We start from the raw sequence: 26,309 nt of genomic DNA, 5'->3' as shown, positions 1-26,309 counted from the left end.
TCTATTGAGATAATCATATGATTTGAAAATTTTAATATTTTCTATTACTCATGTTGCTAAATAAAACACATATAAAATAAAAAATAGAAATAAAGGAAGAAAAAAGTATGCTTTAGTCAGTTCTTTAAGGGTATAGAGCAATTATTTTTATCATTAGTCCTTTAGAATTGTCTTGGATTATTCATACAATATTGCTAATACTGTGTACAGTTTTCTTCTGGTTCTGGTACCTTTATTTTGTGGCAGTTCATAAAAATCTTCCCAGGTATTTCTGAAACCATCTTGCTGATCATTTCTTATAGAACAATAGTATTACATCACAATCACATATACTATAATTTATTCAATTATTTATCAAGTGGAAATTCCCTCAGTTTCCAATTCTTTGCCATCAAAAAGAGCTGCTATAAATATTTTTGTACATTATGGTTGGATTTTGGTATTTAATTTATTTTGCTATCTCCTCCTGTTTTATGGATGAATTTATTCCTTACACAATCATAGTTGATTACTAACTATACCTTTCCCTCAATCCTATTTTCTCCTGTTTATCCATCTCTCTCCTTTTAGAAAGTCTCTCCTTTAAATTTTGTTTTGCTTCTAACCACTGCCTTCATCTATTTACCCTTCCTTTTATCATTCCCCCATCTCTTTCCATCCTATTTTCCAGTTGGTAAGACAGATTCTATTACAATTAGGCATTTATGTGTGTGTGTGTCTATATATATATATAGACACACACACACATACACACACACACACACACACACACACACACACACACACACACACGGCAACTGTGTGCTATAGGAAATAGAGTAATGGGCCTGGAGTCAGGAAGATTCATCTTCCTAAATTCAAATCTGGCTGCAAATACTTATAGTTGTATGACCCTTGTCAAGTCACATATTTTCCTCAGTTTCCTTATAAGTAAAGTAAATTGAAGAAGGAAATGCCAAATATCTCTGGTAAATTTGCCAAGAAAACTCTAAATGGGGTCATGAAGATTGAAAATGATTGAAAAATGATTGAACAACAACAAATATATGTGTATGTGGTATATGTGTGTGTGTTTCTCTTCCCATATGTATTTCCCTCTTTGAAGCAATTTAGATGTGAGTGAGGGTCAAGTGTTACTTTTGTCCATTTTCCCCTTCACTGTAAAAGTTCTTTCTTGTGTGCCTTTTTTATGTGAGATAATTTCCCCATTCTCTTTCTTACTTCCCTATTTTCCTAGGTCATCCCATTTTTTCACTCCAAAGTTTTTTACATCATAATTGATTCACTCTTTCTATGTAGAATTCTTCTAACTTCACTAATAATAATAAGATTCAGAAGATATATGGGAAGTCAACTTCCCATAAAAAGAAAAATAGTTTAACCTTATTAAGTCTTTCATGATTTCTTATATGTATTTAACCTTTTTTGTGTTTCTTTTGAAGATGGCATTTCAAGGTAATATTTTTTATTCAGTTCTAGTCTTTTCTTCAGGAATGTTTAAAAGTTCTCTATTTCAGTTCATATCCATGTTTTTTCCTTGAAGAATTATATTCAATTTTCTCTGGATAGGTTATTTTACACTTTAAGCTTAGTGTTTTTTAAACTTTCTGTAACATCATCTTTTAAGCCCTCCATCCCAAAAAGTATTGCTACTAAATTTTGTATAATACTGACTGTGGCTCCATGGTATTTGAATGTTTTTTTTACCTTGTTGCTTTAATCTAGGAGCTCTGGAATTTGGCCATTAATATTCCTGGGAGGTTTTTTTTTTGCCATTTTTTTTATTTTTTTCAGATGGTAATTAATAGATTTTTTCCTATTTTTCTTTATCCTTTGGATCTAAAATATTAGGACAATTTTTCTTAATAATTTCTTGAATTATGGTATTTATGCTTTTTCTTTGATTATGGCTTTCAGATAATACAGTAATTCTTAAATTATCTCCCCTTGATTTATTTTGTAAGTCAGTTCTTTTTTCCTATGAGATACTTTATATTTTTCTTCCTTTTTCCATTTATTTTATTATTTCTTGATATCTTGTGGAGTCATCAACTTCCACTTGCCCAATTTTAAGTTTTAGGAAAATGTTTTCTTTAGTGAACATTTTTAAACTTCTTTTTGCATTTGGCCAGTTATTCTTTTAAAATTATTTTTCTCAGTGAAGTTTTGTACCCCATCTTCTAGTTGGCTAATTATGTTTTTAAGGTGTTATTTTCTTCAGTATTTTTGTGTCTCTTTGCTAGTCTAATTTTCCTTACTTAATTTTCTTCCTTGGCTTTCATTTCTTTACTTAATTTTTCCTCTACTTCTCTTACTTGATTTTGAAAAGAATTTTTAACTCTTCCAGGAATTCTTTCTGGGCTTGTGTCCAATTTTTCTTTTTCTTTTTGTAACTGTTTTGACTTCATTGTCTTCTGAGTTTGTGTCTTGATCTTCCCTGCTAACATAAGTTCTTTTGTTTTCTTTGCTAATTTTTTTCTATCTTTTTTCTCTATCCTCTTTTTTGATTTGAAGCTTAATGTTAATTTTGGGCTTTATTCCCAGCATAGGGGTGGAAAGATGCACATTGTCTCAAACTTCAAACATTGTGTATTGCTATTTTAAGAGCTGGCTTTGGGAGCTTTAAAGTTTTCAGTGCTTCTGAGGTAGTATGATTTAGAGAAAAGAGTGAACACTGCTCTATTGGTATGTACTCTGATCCATATTGATATTGTCCCCCAGGACTTCCACTATTTTTTGACTGAAAATGTGCCATTGTACCCTTGACATATGACCCAGAAGGGGATCTAACCAAAATTATTGCCAAACAGTGTTTGGTTCTAATATAGAGGTGCCATATAATTTTTTATATTCAGTTCCCAGGTTTCCAGAGACAATAAGTTTCTGGCTTGAGAGTTCCAGAAGCTGCTGCTGCTTCTTTCACCACCATCTAGTCCCACCACTATTTCATTTACATTGGTTCTGCCTCAGCCTTCAGCTCTACATTGCAGATCTTTCTTTATAACCTCCTGTGTTATCTTTGACTATGACCTTTTGTTCATTTTGCCATTGCCAAATTCTATTTGAAGAATTATTTTATTTTTTGTCTCACTTATTTTTGTTTATCTCAATATCAAAATATCTCAAATATTTTTCCAAATACATGTGATAGTTTTCATTCTTTATTTTTGTAAGACTTTGTGTTCTAAATTTTTCTCCCTCTCTCCCTTCTTTCCTCCTTTTCCAAAACAGCAAGCAATCTGATAGAAATTAAATATATGCAATCCTTTAAAAAATTTTTTCAATATATTTTCTGTTGTGCAAAAAAACAAACCAAAAGGGAAAAATAAAAATAAAAAGCAATCAAACAAAAAGATGAAAATACTATGCTGCAAACCACAGTCAGTTTCCATAGTTCTCTCTTTGGATGTGGATGGCAATTTCTCTCCCACATCTTTTGGAATTGTCTTGAATCACAGCATGAGAAGTACATAGATAATCTTCTTATTACTGTTTATTATTTATTATATTACTTATTACTTCTTATTAATGTTTCCCTGGTTCTTTTCAGTTCACTCAGAATCTAATTATGTAAATCTCTCCAGACTTTTCTGAAATTGGTGTGCTCATCATTTATTATAGAACAATAATGTTCCATTAATTTCAAATATGAGAACTTATTTAACCATTCCCAAATCGATCAATGTCCAGTTCCTTGCCACTACAAAAAAACTGCTATAAATATATTTCATATATGGTCCTTTTCTCTCTCTCTCTCTCTCTCTCTCTCTCTCTCTCTCTCTCTCTCTCTCTCTCTCTTTCAATTATCTCTTTAGGATAATACTCCTAGTTTACCTAGTAGTGATTCTCCTCATTTTGAACTCATTATTGTTTATATCATATTAGCACCAGGTATTGGAAGGTGCTGGTATGGGTACTAATTAGAAGCTTGCTATACCCTTGCAGGTATGAAAGAAAGCTTTATGACAACTGGTGCCAGACAGTATCAGAGAAGTCACAGTATAATCTCACTCAGCCACTACTCTGTCATGATCCAGAAACCAAGCAGATCACTGTCAACTTTAACCCACAGGTAAACAAGCTATAGAGATAGCTAATGGTAATCCACTTCGAGACTCCAAAGTAATCTATTTAATATTTCTGATTTTATTGACAAAATGAGTTAGAATGGGCAAGGGACACTAATCAAGGTATTTTCTTTTACTTTCTTCTGGTAGTCAGATCTTATCATTTCCTGGTCAAATATATGATATTTGAAAGCAGAGACTTTTGTTTTTGTTTTTGTTTTTGTACATAAGAAAGTACATGATGTATAATAGTAAATGCTTAATGACTATTTTTTAATAGATTGATTAGTTTTTAGTGTTTCTTCAGTGTTTTCACATGGTTCTACATTCATGTAAGTTCACAAAAATCTTTAAGAAAATTTTGACTTTTGTAGGTCTACATCAGTGTGATATAGTGTATTGAGAGCAGATCAGAATTAGGAAGATTTGGGTTCAAGTCCTTTCTCTGACATGTGGTGACTGTGAAACTCTGGGTGAATCACTTTATCTCTCAAGGCTACAGGCATCTAAGATCTCTCAAGGCCACAGGCATCTTCCCTTTCAGGGAAGGGATCAATTTGCATCAGTAAAGAGTGATTCATCACCAGGAATTCCCCATACCAGTGAAATCACTGATCTAGTTTCATAAAGATCATGATAGTCAAAAAATCATTTGTTGAATTCCTGTTATGTACCTGGTAGTAAGGAATACAATGACAATTTTAATTCAACCAGAATTTAAGTGCCTCCTATATGTAAGGTTCTATGCTAAATAATGTGTAGATGAAAACAAATATAGATATTCCTTACCTCAAAAAAGTTCTATTCCAGTTAAGAATATGCACATAAGTAGGTAACTTTCACATCCTCCCTTCTCAAATCAAACCTATGCTCAATATATTTCTTACTTTCATGATGATAGAAAGATCTTAAAAAATAAAAGGACAGTAGTTTATCATTTCAGTGATTAACAAATGCTTTTTTTGTTGTTTTTGTTCATTTCACTCATTGAATCATTAGTTCATTCATTTTTTTTCATGAGAGCTTAGAACATGGAAGCACAGGAATTATACATAAGATATATCACTGTTGTTATATATATAATTGTCTCAAAAAATCCATCTCCTGACTGTCAAATCACCCCCTTCTTCTCAAGTTGTTACTTAGCCAATCCCTATATTATATGAGGCATATAACCCAAGTGACAAAGTGCTTCTCTGTTATTATTATTTCTGTTTTTCTTTCTGTCCCTCGTCTTCTTCCTGCTTTGATTCATACAGCTGGAAAATAAAAAGGGATTTTTAAAGTTAGATTTTCTACATTTGTACCTAATAATTGTTTTCAGTTCTGTGATGTAACTAATTTCAAATTGCCTTTTGCCATCTTTATACCTTTATACCTTTAGCTGTGATGGAGTCTCTTCATCTATATTCCTCTTCCATCTTCAGCTTTACCTATTGAAACCTTCCTTTCAAGGCCTAAACTTGTCAAAGACTTACCTTTTCTATGAAGCCTTCCCTAATTTTATCCCAGATGAAAATCATCGCTTTTCAAATTTCTCATAGTATACTTTTATGTGGACTTCTCATATACACTGATTTTATTACAGGTATTTGTACAGGTATTACAGGTATTAATCTGCTCAACAAATTTATAAGTTTCTTGAGGAAAATTTTATTTTTATATCTTTGCAACCAAGGACATCATGGGAATTTATTAATTGCTTTTTAAATAAAGTGATCTCCTTCCAATTTGTCAACTATGAGGCTAAAATTTTAGAGATTTTTTTTAGAGGGCACATGCATGTCCTGATCCAAATTTTTGAGTTGTTGTTATATAATTCATTTCTTTAGCATAAAGTGAATAGAGCTTCAAAGTAAGTAACAGAATCTAAACAACTTTGGGACTCTTTATTCATAATGTGTTATGTAACTTACCTAGTGCCATGACCTCTTCATATTAAATGAGGCAAAGAAAACCCCTCCATCCTCACTCCAGATAATATTTTACTGGATCTGAAAAATGCAAACAAATCTTACCCTACTTGTGTTGATTCTTTTTTTTTCCAGCTGATTTCTGTGTTGAGAGAAGTAAATTACCTCAAAATGAGACAGACAAGGTACATTCCTGAGATAGCAACAGAAATCTTTTCCTCCAGGGAGTATTATCGAAAACTTATTGCTAATTTAGAACTGATGACAAACTGGTACAACAAGATTCTAAAAACTGTGCTAGAAGTGGAGTTTCCTTTAGTGGAGGAGAAGCTGCAGGATATTAACCTCCAACTAAGAACAGCAGAAGAGACACTGAACTGGAAGACAGAAGGTAACAGAACTCACTCTGATAGAAGTCTGAGGGAAATTAATGAGGCTAGGAAAGCCCTATTAATTCTTTCCATTGTCTACTAATAAGTAAACTGGCTTAGGATTTGAAATTGGCCTACTTCTTTGTGTATTGTTTTTTTACAGAGCAATTACTTTGTTTTTCATTTAGGAAGACTTGGAATGCTTGTGATGGTCATGAAACATTAATCAGTTTACAAAAGTTCAAATGTGAATTTTACCTAAAGAAGCAATTTTCAGATCAAGACCTTGAAAAAAATAGATTATCATATGTGTATGTATAGAAGTATATAATTGTATAGAGGTAGATGTATATATGTATGTGTGTATATACATACATATATACATATATATTTATATATACTTATATATATATATTTATGCCTCTTACAGCTATATCTTTAATCTTGATCTTTGACTATACTATATTCCAATATTTTCAACAATTGATAAAAGGCATTGCCACTTATTTATACCATAACCACTTCAAATGTAACATATAAAATACTTTATTTTCTATTCTCTTCCTTCTGCTGTGTTAAATACTAGCTCCCTTTTCCAATTTCCATATTGTGTTCTACCCACTACCATCAAGGAAAGACTGGACATATTTTTTTAAAACAAATGATTATGACAATTATTAGTGACTCAGGTCAAGAATATTGAACTCACATTGAACAAAGAGTTTAATCAATAGTGAGAGTCAGGTGATTAGCGTGAGATTGGAAATATGAAGATTGAATTAGAGTATGAGAGATGAAAATTAGATGTGACAAACAAGAAACCAAGTCAGGAATGCTGGAAGTCAAATTTAAGAGAGCTAGAAGCAGCACCAAAATTCACACTTGGGAATTGGAAGAGGGAATGAAGGTCTTAAATTCTAGATGCCTTCTACTTCTACATTTCACCTTGCTTTGCAGCTTATAAGTTTTTTTTTCTTTTAACCTGCTTGCTTCTGTATCTAGTTTTGACAACCAATTGATGACAATTTATTTATAGCTTTTCTTTCACAATTTGCTTTATATTTTTATGTATATATGTATACACAGATATGTACTATCTATCCGATATAGATTCTCCTTCAAAATTTGCTTTCTGTTTTCTGTGTATATATGTATACATATGTTGTACATGTATATACATATTGTATATATTTGTATGTATAGAGTCCAGAAGTCCCCAATCAAGAAAATTCTGAACCTCTTCTCCCACCCCAACCAAGGGATAAGCTAATGATAAAGAAAGAAACAGGGAGTTCCATTATGATCATATAAGTGATTTAATAATCATAATGGATCACTTACATAGGGACTATCTTAGGGAAGCTGCCATTCAATTCATTGGATCTCAGATTTCTGCCATGCAACCTGAGACAATGACCAGAATATTCAGTGGATATCCAGGAAGAAAAAAAAACAAAAAACAAAAAACATAAGTCTCATGATATTTATAGAAAGCAAGGAAAGGTAGGAGGTGATGCAAAGTATCATTACATATGTTATTGTGGGTTTGCATTATGCATAGCAAGGAGTTATAATTTTGAAGTGTGGTTCCTAGGACTTGGGCAACATGCCCACACCCTTGGGTGAATGCCATATACCCAAAGTTTTATGTTAAGTACAGTGAAGATTATGTTCTGGTTATGGTGTCATTGTTATGAATTGCTATGGATAGCACCTAGTTACTATATCCTTGTTATGGTTTTTAACACTATAGAGACCTTGCAAGGTCATGTGTTGGTTAGGTTGAGTAGGTTCCCAGAAACTCTCAAGATTATTTGTTAGGCACAATGTCTTTGTAGTAGTCTTTGTCACACTCCCCCTTAGAATGATATTCGCCCCAATAGTATGGCTTTCACCAATTGGTACCCCATAGTATGTATATATGTGTGTTTGTCTGTGTGTCTCTGTATGTGTATAAAAAGAAAGAGAGAAATACTATCCATAGTATTTTAGCCATGTAGAACTACATAGTAGTAGTTTAACCATAATTTAATGCCATATATGCAGTAAACAAACTCAGTAAAATGTTTTCACACACACATATAGACATATATATGTATATATGTTTACAATCAGAGGGAGCAATGTCACTACCTTACTCAAGAATTTGCATTGGTTCTCTATTCTGATCAAATTCAAAATGCTCTTTCAAGATTTTCCTAGCATAGGACTTTTCCTCTATTCAAACTAGTTTTACATTTCTCTATGTGTCATACTTATTTTTGACTCTTCTATTGCAGTTTTACTTTTCTTCCATTTTTTCCATCTGTCTAGACTATTTACCTCCTACAAAGCTCAGTTCTCCAAACTTGCCCTCCAAGACAATGTATTCTACTAGGAAAGATAAGACATTATCTAGATAGATAGATAGATAGACAGACAGACAGATAGATAGATGAATTTAAGACCTCACCAAGATATAAATGTGTATACATTGAATTTTATAGATTATGTGCTTTTTTCTCTAATTGATTTAAATGACGCCATTTCAGCCTAAGTGATATTTAAAGCCTTTCCTAATTGTCCTAATTGCTGGTATCTCCCCTCTCCAAAATATTTTTGTTATTGTTTTCTTCTTATTCCCGTTGTTTTTATACTATTACAATACTATTGTCTAACTCTTCATGATGTTAATTGAAGTTTTTCTTGGCAAAAAATACTAGAGGCAAAAAAATACATTTTCTTCCTCAAGACCATTTTTACAGATGAGGAAAACTGAGAAAAAAACAGGGTTAAGTGACTTGTTCAGGGTTCCATAAGTAGTAAGTATTTGATCTAGATTTGGGACTCAAGAATGAATTGTTTCTGACTCTAGGCCTGGTACTCTATTGTGCTATCTAGCTACCTTACCTCCTCCCAAAATAATCTTATGCTTATTTTGTGTATAACTTTATATGTAATTGTTGTCTCTCTTGATAGAATATTTCATTTCATTTTTTTATTCCCAGTGTCTAATAGTAGATGTTCAATAAATGCTTAATGAGTAATTTATTTGTCAATATAATTAATATGTAAATCTTTAGGGGTAGCAATGATTTTTATCTCTTCATTTCCCTCCTCATGGCACTTATTTAATGGCTGTATACTGACTTAATAATTTAAATATTGATTGATTAATTAGCTTTAAAATGACTATTGATAAAGGATTTAAGTATAAAGATTCATCACCTAATCTTCCTGGATTGATTATTTGAGTTCTTGATATATGTTCATTATATATATATATATATATATATATATATATATATACATAGAGATGAGCTACTTCAATGGGCTTTCTTTCTTTTTTGGGGAGAGCAGGTATTTGGGATTATATTATAAAAATCACTGCTAGTGTCCATGATCTTGAGCAAAGGATTCAGAAAACAAAAGACAATGTAAATGAGATTCAAACTATCATGAAAACTTGGGAATCTCCAATTTTTAAGAGGAAAGCTGGAAAAAAGGAATCTCTACTTTATCTAGAAGAACATCAAGAACAACTGGAAAAATATTATTCTTTTATCAAAGAGTCTGGCCTTAAGATCCATGCCCTTGTGCAGGTAACAACTATATTAAGAGAAACCTACCAAGAATGGGGGGGAAAGGCGTATTAATAAACTAGAGAGGGAAGTTTGTGTTTTAGATAAATAGATAGAAACAAAGAAAGAAAGAAAGAAAGAAAGAAAGAAAGAAAGAAAGAAAGAAAGAAAGAAAGAAAGAAAGAAAGAAAGAAAGAGAGAGAGAGAGAGAGAGAGAGAAAGAAAGAAAGAAAGAAAGAAAGAAAGAAAGAAAGAAAGAAAGAAAGAAAGAAAGAAAGAAAGAAAGAAAGAAAGAAAGAAAGAAAGAAAGAAAGAAAGAAAGAAAGAAAGAAAGAAAGAAAGAAAGAAAGAAAGAAAGAAAGAAAGGAAGGAAGAAACTTCTGTGTATGTATATGTATGCACACATACATATGCATTTATTCTATAGGTAATTTAGAGATGAAAGAAATCAGTGAATTCTGTAATTCTCTGTCAATTTGTAAAGGCTTATTTATACTGAAACAAAAAGAACTAAAGCATGGTTCAACTGACATATAAAAAATCCCAAAGAAAACTAAATGAAAAAACTATAAAAAAAAATAAATTTAAAAAGACATCAACCATGTAATCCTAAAATACATCAAATTATTCCATCTCCATGAATTTCATGGTAACACAGACCAAAGATTCTTGTCTTTATGCATATAGGCTAATAACGATAGCTCACCAATCTGAAAAGTCACCCCTGTGCTTATAATAGTAAAAGCATCAGGAATTTGAACATTATCCTATGAAAGGATAATGTTGGACTTGAAATCCTTTTAATATAATATAATTTTGTAATCAATGTTACTATCTGTCCTGATATCATAATCAGGGATTAAATATGGGGATGATGTTTCAAACACTCTAAAAGATCTCTGATTTCACTGTTGTGCACATACCTTGAATTAATACAGATTTTAACTTCTTCATGTTTTTGTAACTAATTTTCGTGAGTACTTGACATTTATATATATATCCTAATGCCTGAACCAATACTTCCATGCTTTCTTTCCTTTCCAGGAAAACCTGAATCTTTTCCTTTCAGACCCAACATCCAGTAAGTGGAAGGCATACATTGACTATCTTGATAACATGGTGCTTCATGGATTCTTCCTTGCTATTAAATCTTCCCTCAAATATCTACTGGAAAATACTGGTAAATGACTTTTTCACTGTATGTCATTATTGTGGAATATGAATGCTGATGAAATATCTTAGCTGGAAGAAAATGGTAAACCTGCATCCTGAAACCTAAGGTATCAACTAAATGAAAGTTCAGTTAATGAATCAATCTTGGATTCCTTACATAAAAGAGGTCTACAGCAAAATTAACTACATCTCCACTTCAGAGTATTATTCATTACTTTCAATATGTTCATTCACTAACCTCAGTTTCTGTGTCAGGTAATTACATTCCTAGTGTATTTCTCCCACTATTTCTCAACAGTAATTCATTCCTCAATGCCATTTAAGTAATTAACATCAATTAGCTTTTCCAAAGGAATTTTGTAAGCACAGAAGTACATTTTCCCTCATATCCAGTACCTGAAGGGTATACTATCCCCAGGACTACCTTTGTCCCTTGGGAGATTAGACTTCAACTTAATGTAGATTTCTACATATCATTCCACTAAATTCATGTCCAAATCTTACAGACTTATTGTAGCTATCCCTGAGGTGATGGTGTTGATACTGAACTAGCTGACTCTCAAACCTAATATGTACTCTGATTCTAGATCTGCTAGTTGTGTGCTTTTCTGGACCTTCTGATACTCAGAAAATCATAAACATTTCCAATATTCTTCTTCTATAGATAGGAAAGAATGTCAACAGTAATAACAAAAGCATCTTGGGGCCATGTGTGCTTGGATTTGTGCTGGTTGCAAATAAGAGGGACTGAAGTCTGCCCTGTGTGCCAATCCTCACTCAGTGTCTTTTTTTTCTCCAGAAAGTTCACAAGAGAACAAATTCTGACTGATTAGTGTCTTTTTCAAAATAAAACAGTAAGGATGATCAATAATGATGGACATGGCTTTCTTCAACAATGAAATGATTCAGGCCAGTTTTAATGGTCTTATGATGAAGAGAGCCATCTGAATGTGGATCACAACATAATATCACTCTTTTGTTATTGTTTGCTTGCTTTTTTTGTTGTTTTTTTTTATTTTTTTTCCTAATTTTTTTCCTTTTTGATTTGATACTTCTTGTACAGCATGAACATTATGGAAATATGTTAGAAAAATTCATTTTTTAATATATATTGGATTACTTGCCATCTAAGGGAAGAGGTGGGAGGAAGGGAGAGAAAAAAATTAGAACACTAGATTTTATAAGGTTGAATGTCGAAAATTATCCATATATATATATTTTTTTTGAAAATAAAGTGATTTACTTAAAAATATATACCAAAAGGACGCTATAGCTAACCAAGAAAGTTTCTACTCATGTTAATCTCCTGATTAACACATAAAAATCAATTTCAGAATATCTGTCTTGGCGTGTTACATATCTTTCCATGGCCTTTCTATTAAATCTACCTCATCAAACCTTTCTGGAAACAAGTTTCCCACTCTCTTCCACAAAGGTGAAGAGGTAAAGGGGGAGGAGACTACAAAAAGGAAAACAACAGTGGGAGGGGGTGTCACTGATAAGCATTTCTTTAGGGGAAGAGAAATCTTTCAAGGGAGATAGGGACCTTATATTAGATATAATAGCAAGGATTTGGTGCACACTCTCATCCTGCCTAAGAAGAGAAATGAAAATGGGGCAGTAATGAGTGAGAATACCTGGACCCAGGCAGGAGATTTCAAGACAACTAGAAAGAGCATGTGCCCTTTATGTCCATCAGATGAACATATAGCAAAAAATTTTAAGGAGGGGCAATTTCTCTTTAACACCTATATGAATTAATATTTTTAAGACAAAAGGACAGAAGAAAAAGGGTATAGGGGCAAGCTCTATAAGATTATAACATAGAAAGTGTTTAGAAGAAGCTAGGACTGAAATGGAAAATAAATAATAAAAAATAAAGAAAATAATTATTACTTTTATTATAATTTTTAAAAACAATTAGTGCCTAACACTTAAACTGGCAGAGAAATAAAAACATGGAAGAATTATAGAATAATATAATTAGTTATTAATAAATTCATATCTACTTTGAATTAATATTCAAAAACTGAACATTTTTAAATAAAATCCTATTAAGCAAAACATAGCAATTCATTCAAGAAATTATTCACCAACAACAAATTGGATTTGTACTAGTAGTGCAAGAATGATTCAACATTAGATAATTAATTCAATCATATTTGGAACAAAAACAGCAAAAATCCAAAGCCACATGATATCTCAATAGATTCAGAAAAGGTGATTTAATGAAATACATTTATTCTGAAAACCCTATGAAATATGGGCATAGAGGGAACTTTTTAAGACCATAAGAATATCTAATAACCAAATATATAAATTTTATAAACAATTAGGATTCACTAGAATTTTCCTAATAAATATGTTTAAAACAAGGATGTCTATTGTTACCAGTCATTAAATATAATGCTGGGAAAATGGCAATAAAATTAAAGAAAATAAAGGCATAAAGATAGGCAAAAAGAAAATTGAACTATATTTATTGTTCATAAGATAGTTTATTTAGAAAAATCACAATTAGCAAAGACATTAATTGAAACAATACACTCTAGAAAATTAACCCTAAAAAATCAACATTGTTTCTTTATAATAACAACAAAAACCAAGAGGAAATAATACAAAGGAAATCTCATTCTAGGAAAAAATGTGAAACACAGAAAATATCTAAGGAGTGATTTTCTACAGCTCTAAAATCCTTATATTAATGCAATTACAAAGTATTTCTTAAAGAAATTAATAATAGATAGCTGGAAGAATATTTAGTTACTGATCATGGCTGGCCCATGGTAATATAATAATAATAAAAATGACAATATTGTCAAATTTAATTACATTTAGCTATGCCAGAACTTTCCAGAATTCAATAAAATAGCAAAATTCAATTAGAAAAAGATAGAACATCTAGGATGTTAAGGGAAATGATGAAAATAAGTCAGGAAGAAGTGAGGATAGTTCTTCTAAACCTCATTCTACATAAGCAAAAATCACCCAAATCATCTATTTTTGTCTTTAAAAATTAGAGAAATAAATTGATGGGTTAAATGAAGGAGAATCAGCAGCAATGGAACTCAATTACATCATGTTCAACACCCAGGAAAACATAAATTATTTAGGAAAAAACTTCCTATTTAATAAACTACTAGAAAAATTAATGGGCAGTTTGGAAAAAATTAAGCTTAGGCTCTCACATTACATCATCTTCCATAATACTTCCTAAATGGAATAATAACCTTAATCATAATCAAAAATAATTAGTAAAAGAGCAAATCATATACCTTTCACAGCTATGGGTGGTAAATGAATGCTTAACCAGATAAAAGACAGATTCCATTTGAAAAGTAAAGGTAGATAACTTTTCACAAAATTTAAAAGCTTCTGCACAAAGAAAATTACTGCACCAAAGCTAAAAAAGAAGTAATCAGATGGGAACTCAGATCCAACACAAGTGAATTGACATTAGCTAAAGGGTGAAGGGTAGGGCACTGACAGTCTGCTTAGGATGTTGTCTTTTTGAGGAAGAAGTTCCCAATATGTTTGTTCCTCTAGTTGAAACTGAAGTTAATACAGTTGCTGTTCTTATTTAATCATGTCTGACTCTTTGTGATCCTATTTGAGATTTCTTGACAAAGTTATTTGCCATTTTTTTCTCCAAGTCATTTCACAGATGAAGAGACTGAAGTGAGCAGAATTAAGTGACTTGTTTAGGGTCACACAGCTAGAAAATTTCTCAGGCCAAATTTGAACTCATCAAGATGAGAATTCCCGATTCCAAGCCCAGGGCTCCACCCAATGTACTACCTAGCTGCAAAATTAATTAATAGACAGAAATACATATTATTTTATTATGTAACCCCCAAATAATGTAATATTATATATATATATACATATATATATATAGTTATAGTTTTAGTTATGTAATTTCCATAAGTGGTAAGGATAAGTTTTTATACATAATGGGGAAAAAAGATAAAAAAGAGAGAACTATATAGTTCCTAACAAAAGAAGAATCAGAATAAGTACCCTATATTTTGACCAAACTGTAATAACAACTTATTGCTTTTTAACTTATACCTTTCTGACTATTTGATCTTGCTCATCCCATTCTTTCCTCTTAATCATTTTCTCCCTTCCATCTAGTTTAAATCATATTCATTTTTTCAAGGCCTAGAGTAATGTTACCTCCTTCAGTGAAGGCCTTCTCTAATTACAATAGAGATAAGAGAACTCTCCTTCCTCCAAACTCATACAGGCTTTTTATGCATACATAATCGTGGCATTTAAAACATACTACCTTACATTGTTGTTTATTCATGAATTATTGGGGACTGTTATATATTTTTGTATTCTCTCTCTATAGGGCTTAGCTAGCTCAGCTTCTATACTCAATAATTATTTATGAGGGAATCGAATAATAGAATAGAATGATTAATTGAACCATGATTGCTAACAATTTGTTTACTTCTTAAGATATTTAATGTTTTCTTTAAGTAACATTTCTTTTAAGTTTTTAAAATAATCTGATAGATATCTTTTTTATTAATTTTATAATTATACATTTTAACAGTATATATGCATGAGTATTTTTATAACATTACCCTTGTATTCATTTTTCCAAATTTTCCCCTCCCTCCCTCTACTCCCTCCCCTAGATGACAGGCAATCTCATACAATTTACATGTGTTACAGTATAACCTACATAGAATATATGTGTATAAATCCAATTTTCTTGTTGCACATTAAATATTGGATTCCGAAGGGATAAGTAACCTGAGTAGATAGATAGTAGTGCTAATATTTTACATTCAATTCCCAGTGTTCCTTCTCTGGGTGTAGTTGTTTCTGTCCATCATTGATCATCTGGAAGTGAGTTGGATCTTCTTTATGTTGAAGATATCCACTTCCATCAGAATACATCTTCATACAGTATTGTTGTTGAAGTGTATAGATTCTGGGTCTGCTCATTTCACTCAGCATCAGTTCATGCAAGTCTCTCCAAACCTTTCTGAATTCATCCTGCTGGTCATTTCTTACAGAGCAATAATATTCCATAGCCTTCATATACCATAATTTACCCAACCATTCTCCAATTGATGGACATCCATTCATCTTCCAATTTCTAACCACTACGAAAAGAGCTGCTACAAACATTTTGGCACACACAGGTTCCTTTCCCCTCTTCAGTATTTCTTTGAGATATAAGCCCAATAGTAGCACTGCTGGATCAAAGGGTATGCACAGTTTGATAACTTTTTGAGCATAGTTCCAAATTGCTCTCCAGAATGGCTGGATTCTTTCACAACTCCACCAACAATGTATTAGTGTCCCAGTTTTCCCACATCCCTTCCAACATTCATCATTATTTATTCCTGTCATCTTAGCCAATCTGACAGGTATGAAGTGATATCTCAAAGTTGTCTTAATTTGCATTTCTCTGATCAGTAGTAATTTGGAACACTCTTTCATATGAGTGGATATAGTTTCAATTTCATTATCTGAGAATTGTCTGTTCATATCCTTTGACCATTTATCAACTGGATAATGGTTTGATTTCTTATAAATTAGGATCAATTCTCTATGTATTTTAGAAATGAGACCTTTATCAGAACCTATAATTGTAAAAATATTTTCTCAATTTGTTACTTCCCTTCTAATCTTGTTTGAATTAGTATTGTTTGTACAGAAACCTTTTAGTTTGATGTAATCAAAATCTTCTATTTTGTGATCAATAATGATCTCTAGTTCTTCTCTAATCATAAATTCCTTCCTCTTTCACAGGTCTGAGAGGTAGACTATCCTCTGTTCCTCTAAACTATTTATGACCTCATTCTTTATGCCTAAATCATGGGCCCATTTTGATGTTATCTTGGTATATGGTGTTAAGTGTGGATCCATATCTAATTTCTGGCATACTAATTTCCAGTTTTCCCAACAGGCTTTTTAAAATAATAAATTTTTATCCCTAATGTTGGTATCTTTGGGTTTATCAAACACTAGATTCCTATAGTTGTACCCTTTTTTGTCCTTTGTATCTAATCTGTTCCACTGATCAACTGGACTATTTCTTAGCCAATACCAAATGGTTTTGGTGACTGCTGCTATATAATATAGCTTTGGATCAGGTATACCTAGACCACCTTCATCTGACTTTTTTTTTCATTAATTCCCTTGAAATTCTCGACCTTTTATTCTTCCATATGAACTTTGTTGTTATTTTTTCTAGGTCACTAAAATAGTTTCTTGGGAGTCTGAATGGTATGGCACTAAATAAATAGATTAGTTTGGGGAGTATTGTCATCTTTATTATATTCGCTCAGCCTAGCCAGGAGCACTGGATGTCTTTCCAATGATTTAAATCTCACTTTATTTTTGAGGCAAGTGTTTCATAATTTTGCTCATGTAATTCCTGACTTTTCTTTGGTAGATGGATTCCCAAATATTTTATACTCTCAACATTTGTTTGGAATGGAATTTCTCTTTGTATCTCTTGCTTTTGCACTTTGTTGGGGATGTATAAAAATGCTGAGGATTTATGTGGATTTATTTTGTATCTAGCAACTTTGCTAAAGTTGTAAATTATTTCTAATAACTTATTATTAGAATCTCTGGCGTTTTCTAAGTATACCATTATATCATCTGCAAAGAGTGACAGTTTGATTTCCTCATTACCTATTCTTATTCCTTTAATCTCTTTCTCGACTCTTATTGCCGAGGCTAACATTTCTAATACAATATTGAATAGTAATGGTGATAGTGGGCAACCTTGTTTCACTCCTGATCTTACTGGGAAAGGTTCCAGTTTATCTCCATTGCATATTATGCTTACTGACGGTCGTAAATATATGCTCCTGATTATTCTAAAGAATAGTCCATTTATTCCTATACTCTCAAGCGTTTTTAGTAGGAATGGATATTGGATTTTGTCAAATGCTTTTTCTGCACCTATTGAGATGATCATATGGTTTTTATTAATTTGATTATTAATATGGTCAATTATACTAATAGTTTTCCTAATATTAAACCAGCCCTGTATTCCTGGTATAAATCCTACTTGATCACAGTGTATTATCCTGGGGATGATTTTCTGAAGTCTTTTTGCTAATATCTTATTTAAGATTTTAGCATCAATATCCATTAAGGAAATTGGTCTATAGTTTTCTTTCTCAGTTTTCGATCTACCTGGTTTAGATATCAGTACCCTGTCTGTGTCATAAAAGGAGTTTGGTAGGACTCCTTCATCCCCTATTTTTTCAAATAGTTTATATAACATTGGGGCTAGTTGTTCTTTAAATGTTTGGTAGAATTCACATGTAAATCCATCTAGTCCTGGGGATGTTTTCCTGGGGAGTTGATTAATAGCTTCTTCTATTTCTTTTTCTGAAATGGGACTATTTAAGCAATTTATCTCCTCCTCTGTTAATCTAGGAAGCCTATATTTTTGGAGGAAGTCATCCATTTCACTTAAGTTATCAAATTTATTGGCATAAAGTTGGGCAAAGTAATACCTCATTATTTCTCTAATTTCCTCTTCATTGGTGGAAAGATCCCCCTTTTCATTTGTAAGACTAACAATTTGATTTTCCTCTTTCCTTTTTCTGATCAGATTTACCAAAGGTTTATCTATTTTATTGATTTTTTCATAAAACCTACTCTTGGTTTTATTTATTAATTCAATAGTTTTTTGTACTTTCAATATTATTGATTTCTCCTTTTAATTTTAGAATTTCAAGTTTAGTATTTGGTTGGGGGGTTCTTAATTTGGTCTTTTTCTAGCTTTTTAAGTTGCAGGCCCAATTCAATAATCTTCTCTTTCTCTATTTTGTTCAAATAAGCCTCTAAAGATATAAAATTCCCCTTATTACCACTTTAGCTGCATCCCACAGATTTTTGTATGATGTCTCATCATTGTCATTATCTTGGGTGAAATTATTAATTGTTTCTATAATTTGCTGTTTCACCCAGTCATTCTTTAAGATGAGATTATTCAGTTTCCAATTACTTTCTGGTCCAGTTACCCCTAACTTCTTACTGAATGTAGCTTTTATTGCATTGTGGTCTGAGAAGAAGGCATTTATTATTTCTGCCTTCCTGCATTTAATTTCGAGATCTTTATGTCCTAATATATGGTCAATTTTTGTATAGATTCCATGAACTGCTGAGAAGAAAATATATTCCTTTCTATCACCATTCAGTTTTCTCCAAAGGTCTATCATACCTAGTTTTTCTAATGTTCTATTAACTTTTTTAATTTCTTTCTTATTTGTTTTGTGGTTTGATTTGTCTAAATCTGAGAGTGCAAGGTTGAGATCTCCCACTATTATAGTTTTACTGTCTATTTCTTCTTGCAATTCTCTTAACTTTTCCTTTAGAAAGTTAGATGCTATACCACTTGGTGCATATATGTTTAATATTGATATGGCTTCATTGTTTATGCTACCTTATCTCTTTTAATTAGATCAATTTCTGCTTTTGCTTGATCTGAGATAAGGATGGCTACCCCTGCTTTTTTGGCTTTACCTGAAGCATAATAGATTCTGCTCCAACCTTTTACCTTTACTCTGTATGTATCTCCCTGCTTTAAGTGTGTTTCCTATAAACAACATATTGTAGGGTTCTGACTTTTGATCCAGTCTGCTATCTGTCTCCGTTTGATGGGAGAGTTCATCCCATTCACATTTACAGTTAAAATTACTAATTCTGTATTTCCTGCCATCATATTATCCCCAGATTATGCTTTTTTCCCTTGACCCCCTGAGCCCTTTCCCCAATATTTAATTTATAGACCCCACTTGTGATCCGCTTTTTAGTATCCCTCCCCCCTCCTTCCAAGTCCCTTCCCTTTTCTTGTGCCCTTCCCTTCTTCCCCTTTTCCTTTTCCCTTTTCCTTTCCCCCTTTTAATGAGGTGAGAGAGAATTCTCTGAAAAACAAATATGTCAATTATTTACTCTTTGAGCCTACTCTGATGAGAGTAATATTCACACAATGATTCTCCCCCTCTCTAAATTCCCTCACATGTGGTATATTTTCTATGCCTATTCCTGGGATGTAGTTTCCCTCTTTTTATCACTCTTTCCCATTTTTCTGATACTACCCCCTTCCCTTTACTACTCCCCCTTTTTTTATATCAGTAAAATCAAATTATCCATGCAGACTTTCTGTATATCCACAACAGAGATACATTTCTCAAGAGTTCTTTTTACCTTTTTCTGTTTTTTTTGTTTAAGTCTGGTTTCTTAGAAACAAATGGAATTCCTCTGTTTCATTAAATGACCATCTTCTTCCATGGAAGAAAATGCTAAACTTAGCTGGGTAGTTTATTTTTGGTTGCAATCCTTGATCTTTTGCCTTTTGGAATATCGGGTTCCAGGCCCTTCAATCTTTTAATGTGCAGGCAGCCAGATCTTGAGTGACCCTTATTGTGGCACCTTGGTATTTAAATTGTTTTTTTTCTAGCTGCTTGCAATATTTTTTCCTTTGTTTGGTAGTTCTGCAGCTTAGCCACAATGTTCCATGGAATTCTTTTTTTAGGGTCTTTTTCAGAAGGTGTTTGATGAATTCTTTCCACGCCTATTTTCCCTTCTGTTTCTATTATCTCTGGACAGTTCTCTTTGATGATTTCCTGTAAAATAGAATCTAGGCTCTTTTTTTGATCATAGTTTTCAGGAAGTCCAATGATCCTCAGATTATCTCTCCTAGATCTATTTTCCAGGTCTATAGATTTTCCCAGTAAGTATTTGACGTTATTCTCCAGCTTTTCATTTTTTTGTTTTGTTTGACTGATTCTTGGGTTCTCAATGAATCATTCATTTCTATTTTTTCCGTCCTGATTTTTAATGAGTTATTTTCTTCATTCACATTTTTAGTTCTTTTTGTATATGCCCAATTGAGTTTTTAAATGAATTATTTTGCTCTATTGATTTTTTCCATTTCCCTAATTTTTTAGAGAGTTATTTTCTTTTTCCAATTCAGAAATCCTACTTTCTTGAGACTTTTTTATCTTTTCCAATTCACAAATCCTACTTTCCTGTGATTTTTTAACCTTTTCTAATTCACAAATTTTGTTTCCCTGCATCTCCTGTGAATTCTTTATATTTTTTCCAACTCAAATTTCAGAACATTGTTATTCTCTATCATAGCTTCTCTTTCCTTTCCTATTTTTCTTCAAACTCTCTTAACTTTTTAATAGTCTGTTCTAGGAGAGAGTTGTGATGGGAGGCAGGTATCGTTCCCCTTTAGGTTGTTATCTGCTGACTTTCTGCTGTTAACTTCCCTGGGGTTGGATATCCACGCTTTCTCTGTGTAGAAGGTCTCAATCATTCTCTTCAGCTTTTTACTCATTGTTAAAAATCTTTTGGGGTCTGCCCTTGGGGTAAGAAGTTTATTTATATACTTATTTATTTACCAGCTTCTTCCCAGACCAGATGGATGCAGCAGCTCCTATGCCTGAGCTAAGAGAGAGCTCTGGGAGAGAGTTCCCCTCCCCCTCCCCGGAAATGCCCCAGAGGTGATACGGCTGTGCTGTGAGGGTTGCCCAATGAAGGACCCTGCTGTGTGTCCCAGCAGCTGCCCTGGGGTTTAAGACTGAACAGTAAAAGCGACACAAAGCCCAGCCAATGCGTCCCGTGGGGCGTGGATATCAGCAGATGACGTGAAAACCCCCTGTGCTCAAACTGGAAGTGTCTGCCTGGAAACCGCGGTCCCTATTTCAAAGGTTCTGCTTCTCTGGGACTTCTGGGCTGAGTTCCACAGCCTCCAGCCAAGCCAGGCACTTTGTGAATTATATGTTGCCTTGGGCTGTGTTCCTGCTTTTCAAGCTCTTAACTACCCCAAGGTGAAGCCCCGGACAGCTTCACAGCTGTGCTGAGATCTGTTAGGTCACTTCCGGATTGGGGTGGTTCTAGGATCTAGCTTTATATTTTAAAGTGGCTTGATTTCTCTTCTGAACTGCTGTTTTATAAGCAAAGAAGAGCTTACAGCCTTTGTCAGATTCCTCTATCTCAGTGGCTTCTCTGATCCCAGAGTTCTCCCCAGTGTGCTAGCATCCAACCATCTGTGCTGGCCTTTTTTCTTCCTCCCCTTGGAACTGACCTTTTCTTTAGAGACTCCAGATTCTCTTGAGCTGGTAAATCGTGCTTTCAGTCCAGCGTGAAGGGAGCTTACAATTCTCATTTATCTTCTCCTCCATCTTGTCTCTACCCCCTAATAGATATCTGATAATAATTTTATAATCGCTTTTTGTTTTCAGAATACATGCAAATAGTTTTAAACATTCACCTTTGAAAAACTTTGTGTTGCAAATTTTTTCCCTTCTTTCCCACCATCTTTTTCTCCTAGACAGCAAGTAATCTAATGTAGATTAAACAGTTGCAATTTTTCTAAAGATATTTCCACATTTATTATTCTACACAAGAAAAATCAAATCAAAATAAAAAAATGTAAAAAAAGCAAGCAAACAACAACAAAGAGTGTAAAAATACTGTTGTGATCCACATTTATCCCCATAGTCTTCTTTCTGAATGCAGATGGCTTTCTCCATCACAAATCTATTGGAATTAACCTGAATCACTTCATTGTTGAAAATAGCCAAGTCCATCACAGGTGGTTATCACATAATCTTCTTTTTGTATGCAAAGCTCTCTTGGTTCTACTTATTTCACTTAGCATCTTATAATGATTTAAACCAATGTTGTCAAACTCAAACAAAAAAGGGGCCACTAAATAGGATATTAATGATCTTGAAGGCTTCACATTGACTTAGAAAATGTAATTTGCTATAGATAATATTATCTATGTTATATTGTATTTTTATTCATTTTGGTAAACATTTCCAATTATATTTTAATTTGGTTTAGACAGAACTAAGGAGTCTTCATCATGTTTGAAACTTCTGGCTTAAACAATTGTTTTAATTGCATTCTTTTTATTGAAAAAAAAAGATTGGTTATTGGTATTTATTGGTATTATTTCTGTTATTCTTAATTTTCTACACCTGATAGGTCTTTTGGATATATAAAGTTATTAATACATACCATAATTCACAAGTTGATTAGTGGAACTATAGAGGAAATAATTAGCTTAGTACAATAGAGTATTAAACATGAAAAAATATTTCGTCTAAATTCCTATCTTCTAATTGAATTAATTGATTCTGGAGAGATATTGACAAATTCAAAATCACAATGTTTTAATTAGAAAGATGACTCAGGCCTCCTGTTACCTACTACATTTCATTCTATTAAAAGTTTCTTATATCTGGTCTTCTAAAACCAAAACTAAATGGTTCATAAGATCTCACCCATATTTTTTAGAGTTTTAACAAATAATACATTTATCTTTACTAGGATGAGAACTGCCTCTGATGTGTGTTGAGGTCCCTTTAAGATTCCTTTCTGATTCCCAACCCCCACAAACATCTTCCTCCTTATCTAAAAATCCATTGAATTCTATTCAATTCTAACCCCTGCTAAAGCTCCAGCCAGAGGCCAATCTGGGATTCTACCCACCTTCAAGATCACCAAAAGCACCCTTTTGAATTCCAATGATATTCAGCTTTCCCAGCCCCCACTCTAATGATCTGCTCAGGTTTCCCCAATCCACACAACCCCATTATAAAAAAAGGACCCTGTCTGCCCAGCAACCAGCTCTGACCCTGACATCTTTCTACCTTTACCCTTACTTCCAAACCCCTACAATAAACCTTTTTTTATCAATCTAGGTTTTGGGGCCTGTAAATTCCTTTACAGGGGACTCTGCGCCATCACTAGACTGCCTTTAACTATGTATCCTTGCGCTGAACCAAAAGGGGTTACCCCTTACCTAACTCTCATCACCTCTATGGCTCATACAGTTTTGGGTTCACCCAGGCCAGGTGTAATGTCTTGCAATAGTACTTAGTAATAATTTAGAACTGATTTAGGCAATGTCTGAATTTGACTGACTTCTAGCTTTCTATTAGAGGTCTTCTGTGTTCTTTCATGTGAATACCCCAAAAGATTCAATTTATATCCAAATGTTGCTAGCACAGGAAGAGTTTCATAATGTTTTCGAAGGAGTGTCATTTCCTCCTTTCTCTCCCCTTCACCTATCTAGACTTCTTTACATAAAACAACAACAAAAAAAGTGTCAATTGGTTGGGTCTACTTCCTGCAGTGTTCTCAGGGGTCCTTGGACAAGTTTAATCAACTGCTTGCTTTTTTCTTGGTGATCTGTATCCTCTCTTGCTATGGTAGCTTCTCTTGGTCTCTATCTGCCTTGGGGCCTTGTGGAACCTAGATGGTATCACTACTTTATAGATACTCATGGCTCTGGAAATTTTTCATATTCAACCAGCAGTAGATTCACTTTAGCCCAGCTACAGACTCACCTTTCTCACATAGATACTTTATGCAGAAACTCCTTAGTTCTCTATATTTTTTCTCTCTCAGCAAATCCTGCTCATGACTGTGTGCATATGGTTTAGAATTCTTTTTCTTCATTCATGGGAGGGATAAAAGGAATCCCCTTTGGAATTGTATTTCATCTCTTTGTATACTATAATATTATTTTAATATATCCTTTTTGATCATTCACTTTGGCTCCTTTTGCTTTTTCAGATTCTAAGGTCAGACATCCTCCCTTTTTTGAAGCACAGCTGGATCTAGTTATATCAGAACTAATCTTTTATCCTTCTCTGGACCCCACTGCTAAAGATGGGTTTCATACTATTGTTGAGGGACTTATCAATGATATTTTCAGGATATCTTCTATGGTCCCACGACTTGCACAGAAAACTTTCCCTCATTACCAGGTATTGCCTCTGCATTCATCATTTTATCCTCTCATATTTGGAGTAATATTCCAATGTATTTGTAATCTTGAATTTCTAATTCCATCTCTCTAGGCTGACATGGAAGATATAGGATATCTGTCAAACCTTAGGAATGTATTAATGGAGAGAGTCAATAATATGATGACCATCTGCTGTGACTATCGGAACTCTTTTGACCATTATTCTTTCCTTTACATGGATAATCGTAAGGAATTTATGCGACATTTTCTGTTATATGGACATATGCTCACTGCAGAGGAATTAGAAACTCATGGAGAAGAGAGGATCCCTGAGAATCCTCCCACTCTTCAGCAATTTAAATTGCAGATTGATTCCTATGAAAAACTCTATGAAGAGGTGAACCAACTAGAACCTTTCAAGATTTTTGACAACTGGATGAAAATTGATATTCGCCCATTTAAGATGTCTCTCCTGAATGTAATTAAGAAATGGAGTCTCATGCTTAAACAGCATCTCATTGATCATGTCACCCACAGGTAATCTTGTCTATTGCTCTTTCCCTTTTCCCTTTTTCCATTTTATTCCTTGTCTGTGGCTCCTAGAAAACTATTTATTTAAAAATAGTCAGGATTTCAGAAATACTTCTCTAAAATAATCATATTTATAGTCACACAGTTAATTGAAAGTCATAGTGAATATACCTGTGTTAGTTTATTTTTAAAAAAATATTTGATTCAGAGAGCAAAATTCAGCTATTTTAGTTATTGGAAAACAGGGAGAATCATATATATGATCAGATCAGAGAAGACTTCTTGATAAATGCAATAACAAAGATAATTATTCAGTGAATCATTGATCATTAATATTCAATAAAGTATAAGTTGTGATGTTCACTATTTTTATGGAGAATATCTTTGCATACTCCACATAGAAGAGAGATCAGGTCCTGCAGGTGATCTTATTTGTGGATCATACGTTGTTTATTGCACCAACCCCAACAACATTACAAAACCTCCTGGTTGAGATCTATAATTATTTAAAATTGATTGGTCTAAAAATCCATAGAAGAAAAACTAAACAGGTTGGTGGAAATGTTTTGTTTGTTTTTTACTCAATCAAGAAATATCTGTTAAGCACTAACCATGTACTAGGCACTGTGCAAAGTTCTGGGAATATAAAGAAAGGCAAAAGATAAAATAAAATAACCAGTTCCCATCTTCAGGGAGCATATGTCTCAATTGGGGAGACAACATATTAATCTGAAAGAGGAAAGAATTATCATTTCAGAGAATCTTTTAGAAGATGGGATCTGAGCTAAGTGAAGACATCCAAGAGGCAGTTGGAAACTCACATTGGCTGCTGATGCTGGGGCTAGATCCTGTATTCTTGGAGACCATAGTCTCATTCAGGCCTGGGACCCAACCATGGATCCATTTGATCCCAGTAAATTTCTCCCTTT

General features: G+C 33.0%; 1 protein-coding gene across 1 annotated transcript in view; it reads left to right on the top strand.

Annotated features, from left to right (window-relative positions):
• The window catches only part of DNAH9 (dynein axonemal heavy chain 9), a 572,299-nt gene that overhangs the window by 127,624 nt on the left and 418,366 nt on the right, over nucleotides 1–26,309 (top strand). The window contains exons 12-17 of the mRNA XM_074264740.1: nucleotides 3,946–4,072; nucleotides 6,116–6,371; nucleotides 9,691–9,932; nucleotides 10,956–11,091; nucleotides 24,675–24,868; nucleotides 24,962–25,386. Of these exons, the coding sequence (XP_074120841.1) occupies nucleotides 3,946–4,072; nucleotides 6,116–6,371; nucleotides 9,691–9,932; nucleotides 10,956–11,091; nucleotides 24,675–24,868; nucleotides 24,962–25,386 (1,380 nt within the window). The remainder of the gene's footprint in view (nucleotides 1–3,945; nucleotides 4,073–6,115; nucleotides 6,372–9,690; nucleotides 9,933–10,955; nucleotides 11,092–24,674; nucleotides 24,869–24,961; nucleotides 25,387–26,309) is intronic.

Source organism: Sminthopsis crassicaudata, chromosome 4 (genome assembly GCF_048593235.1).
Source record: "Sminthopsis crassicaudata isolate SCR6 chromosome 4, ASM4859323v1, whole genome shotgun sequence".
NCBI classification, from domain to species: Eukaryota; Metazoa; Chordata; class Mammalia; order Dasyuromorphia; family Dasyuridae; genus Sminthopsis; species Sminthopsis crassicaudata.
Note: the sequence above shows the minus strand (reverse complement) of the source record. Positions and strands in the feature narration are given on the sequence as shown.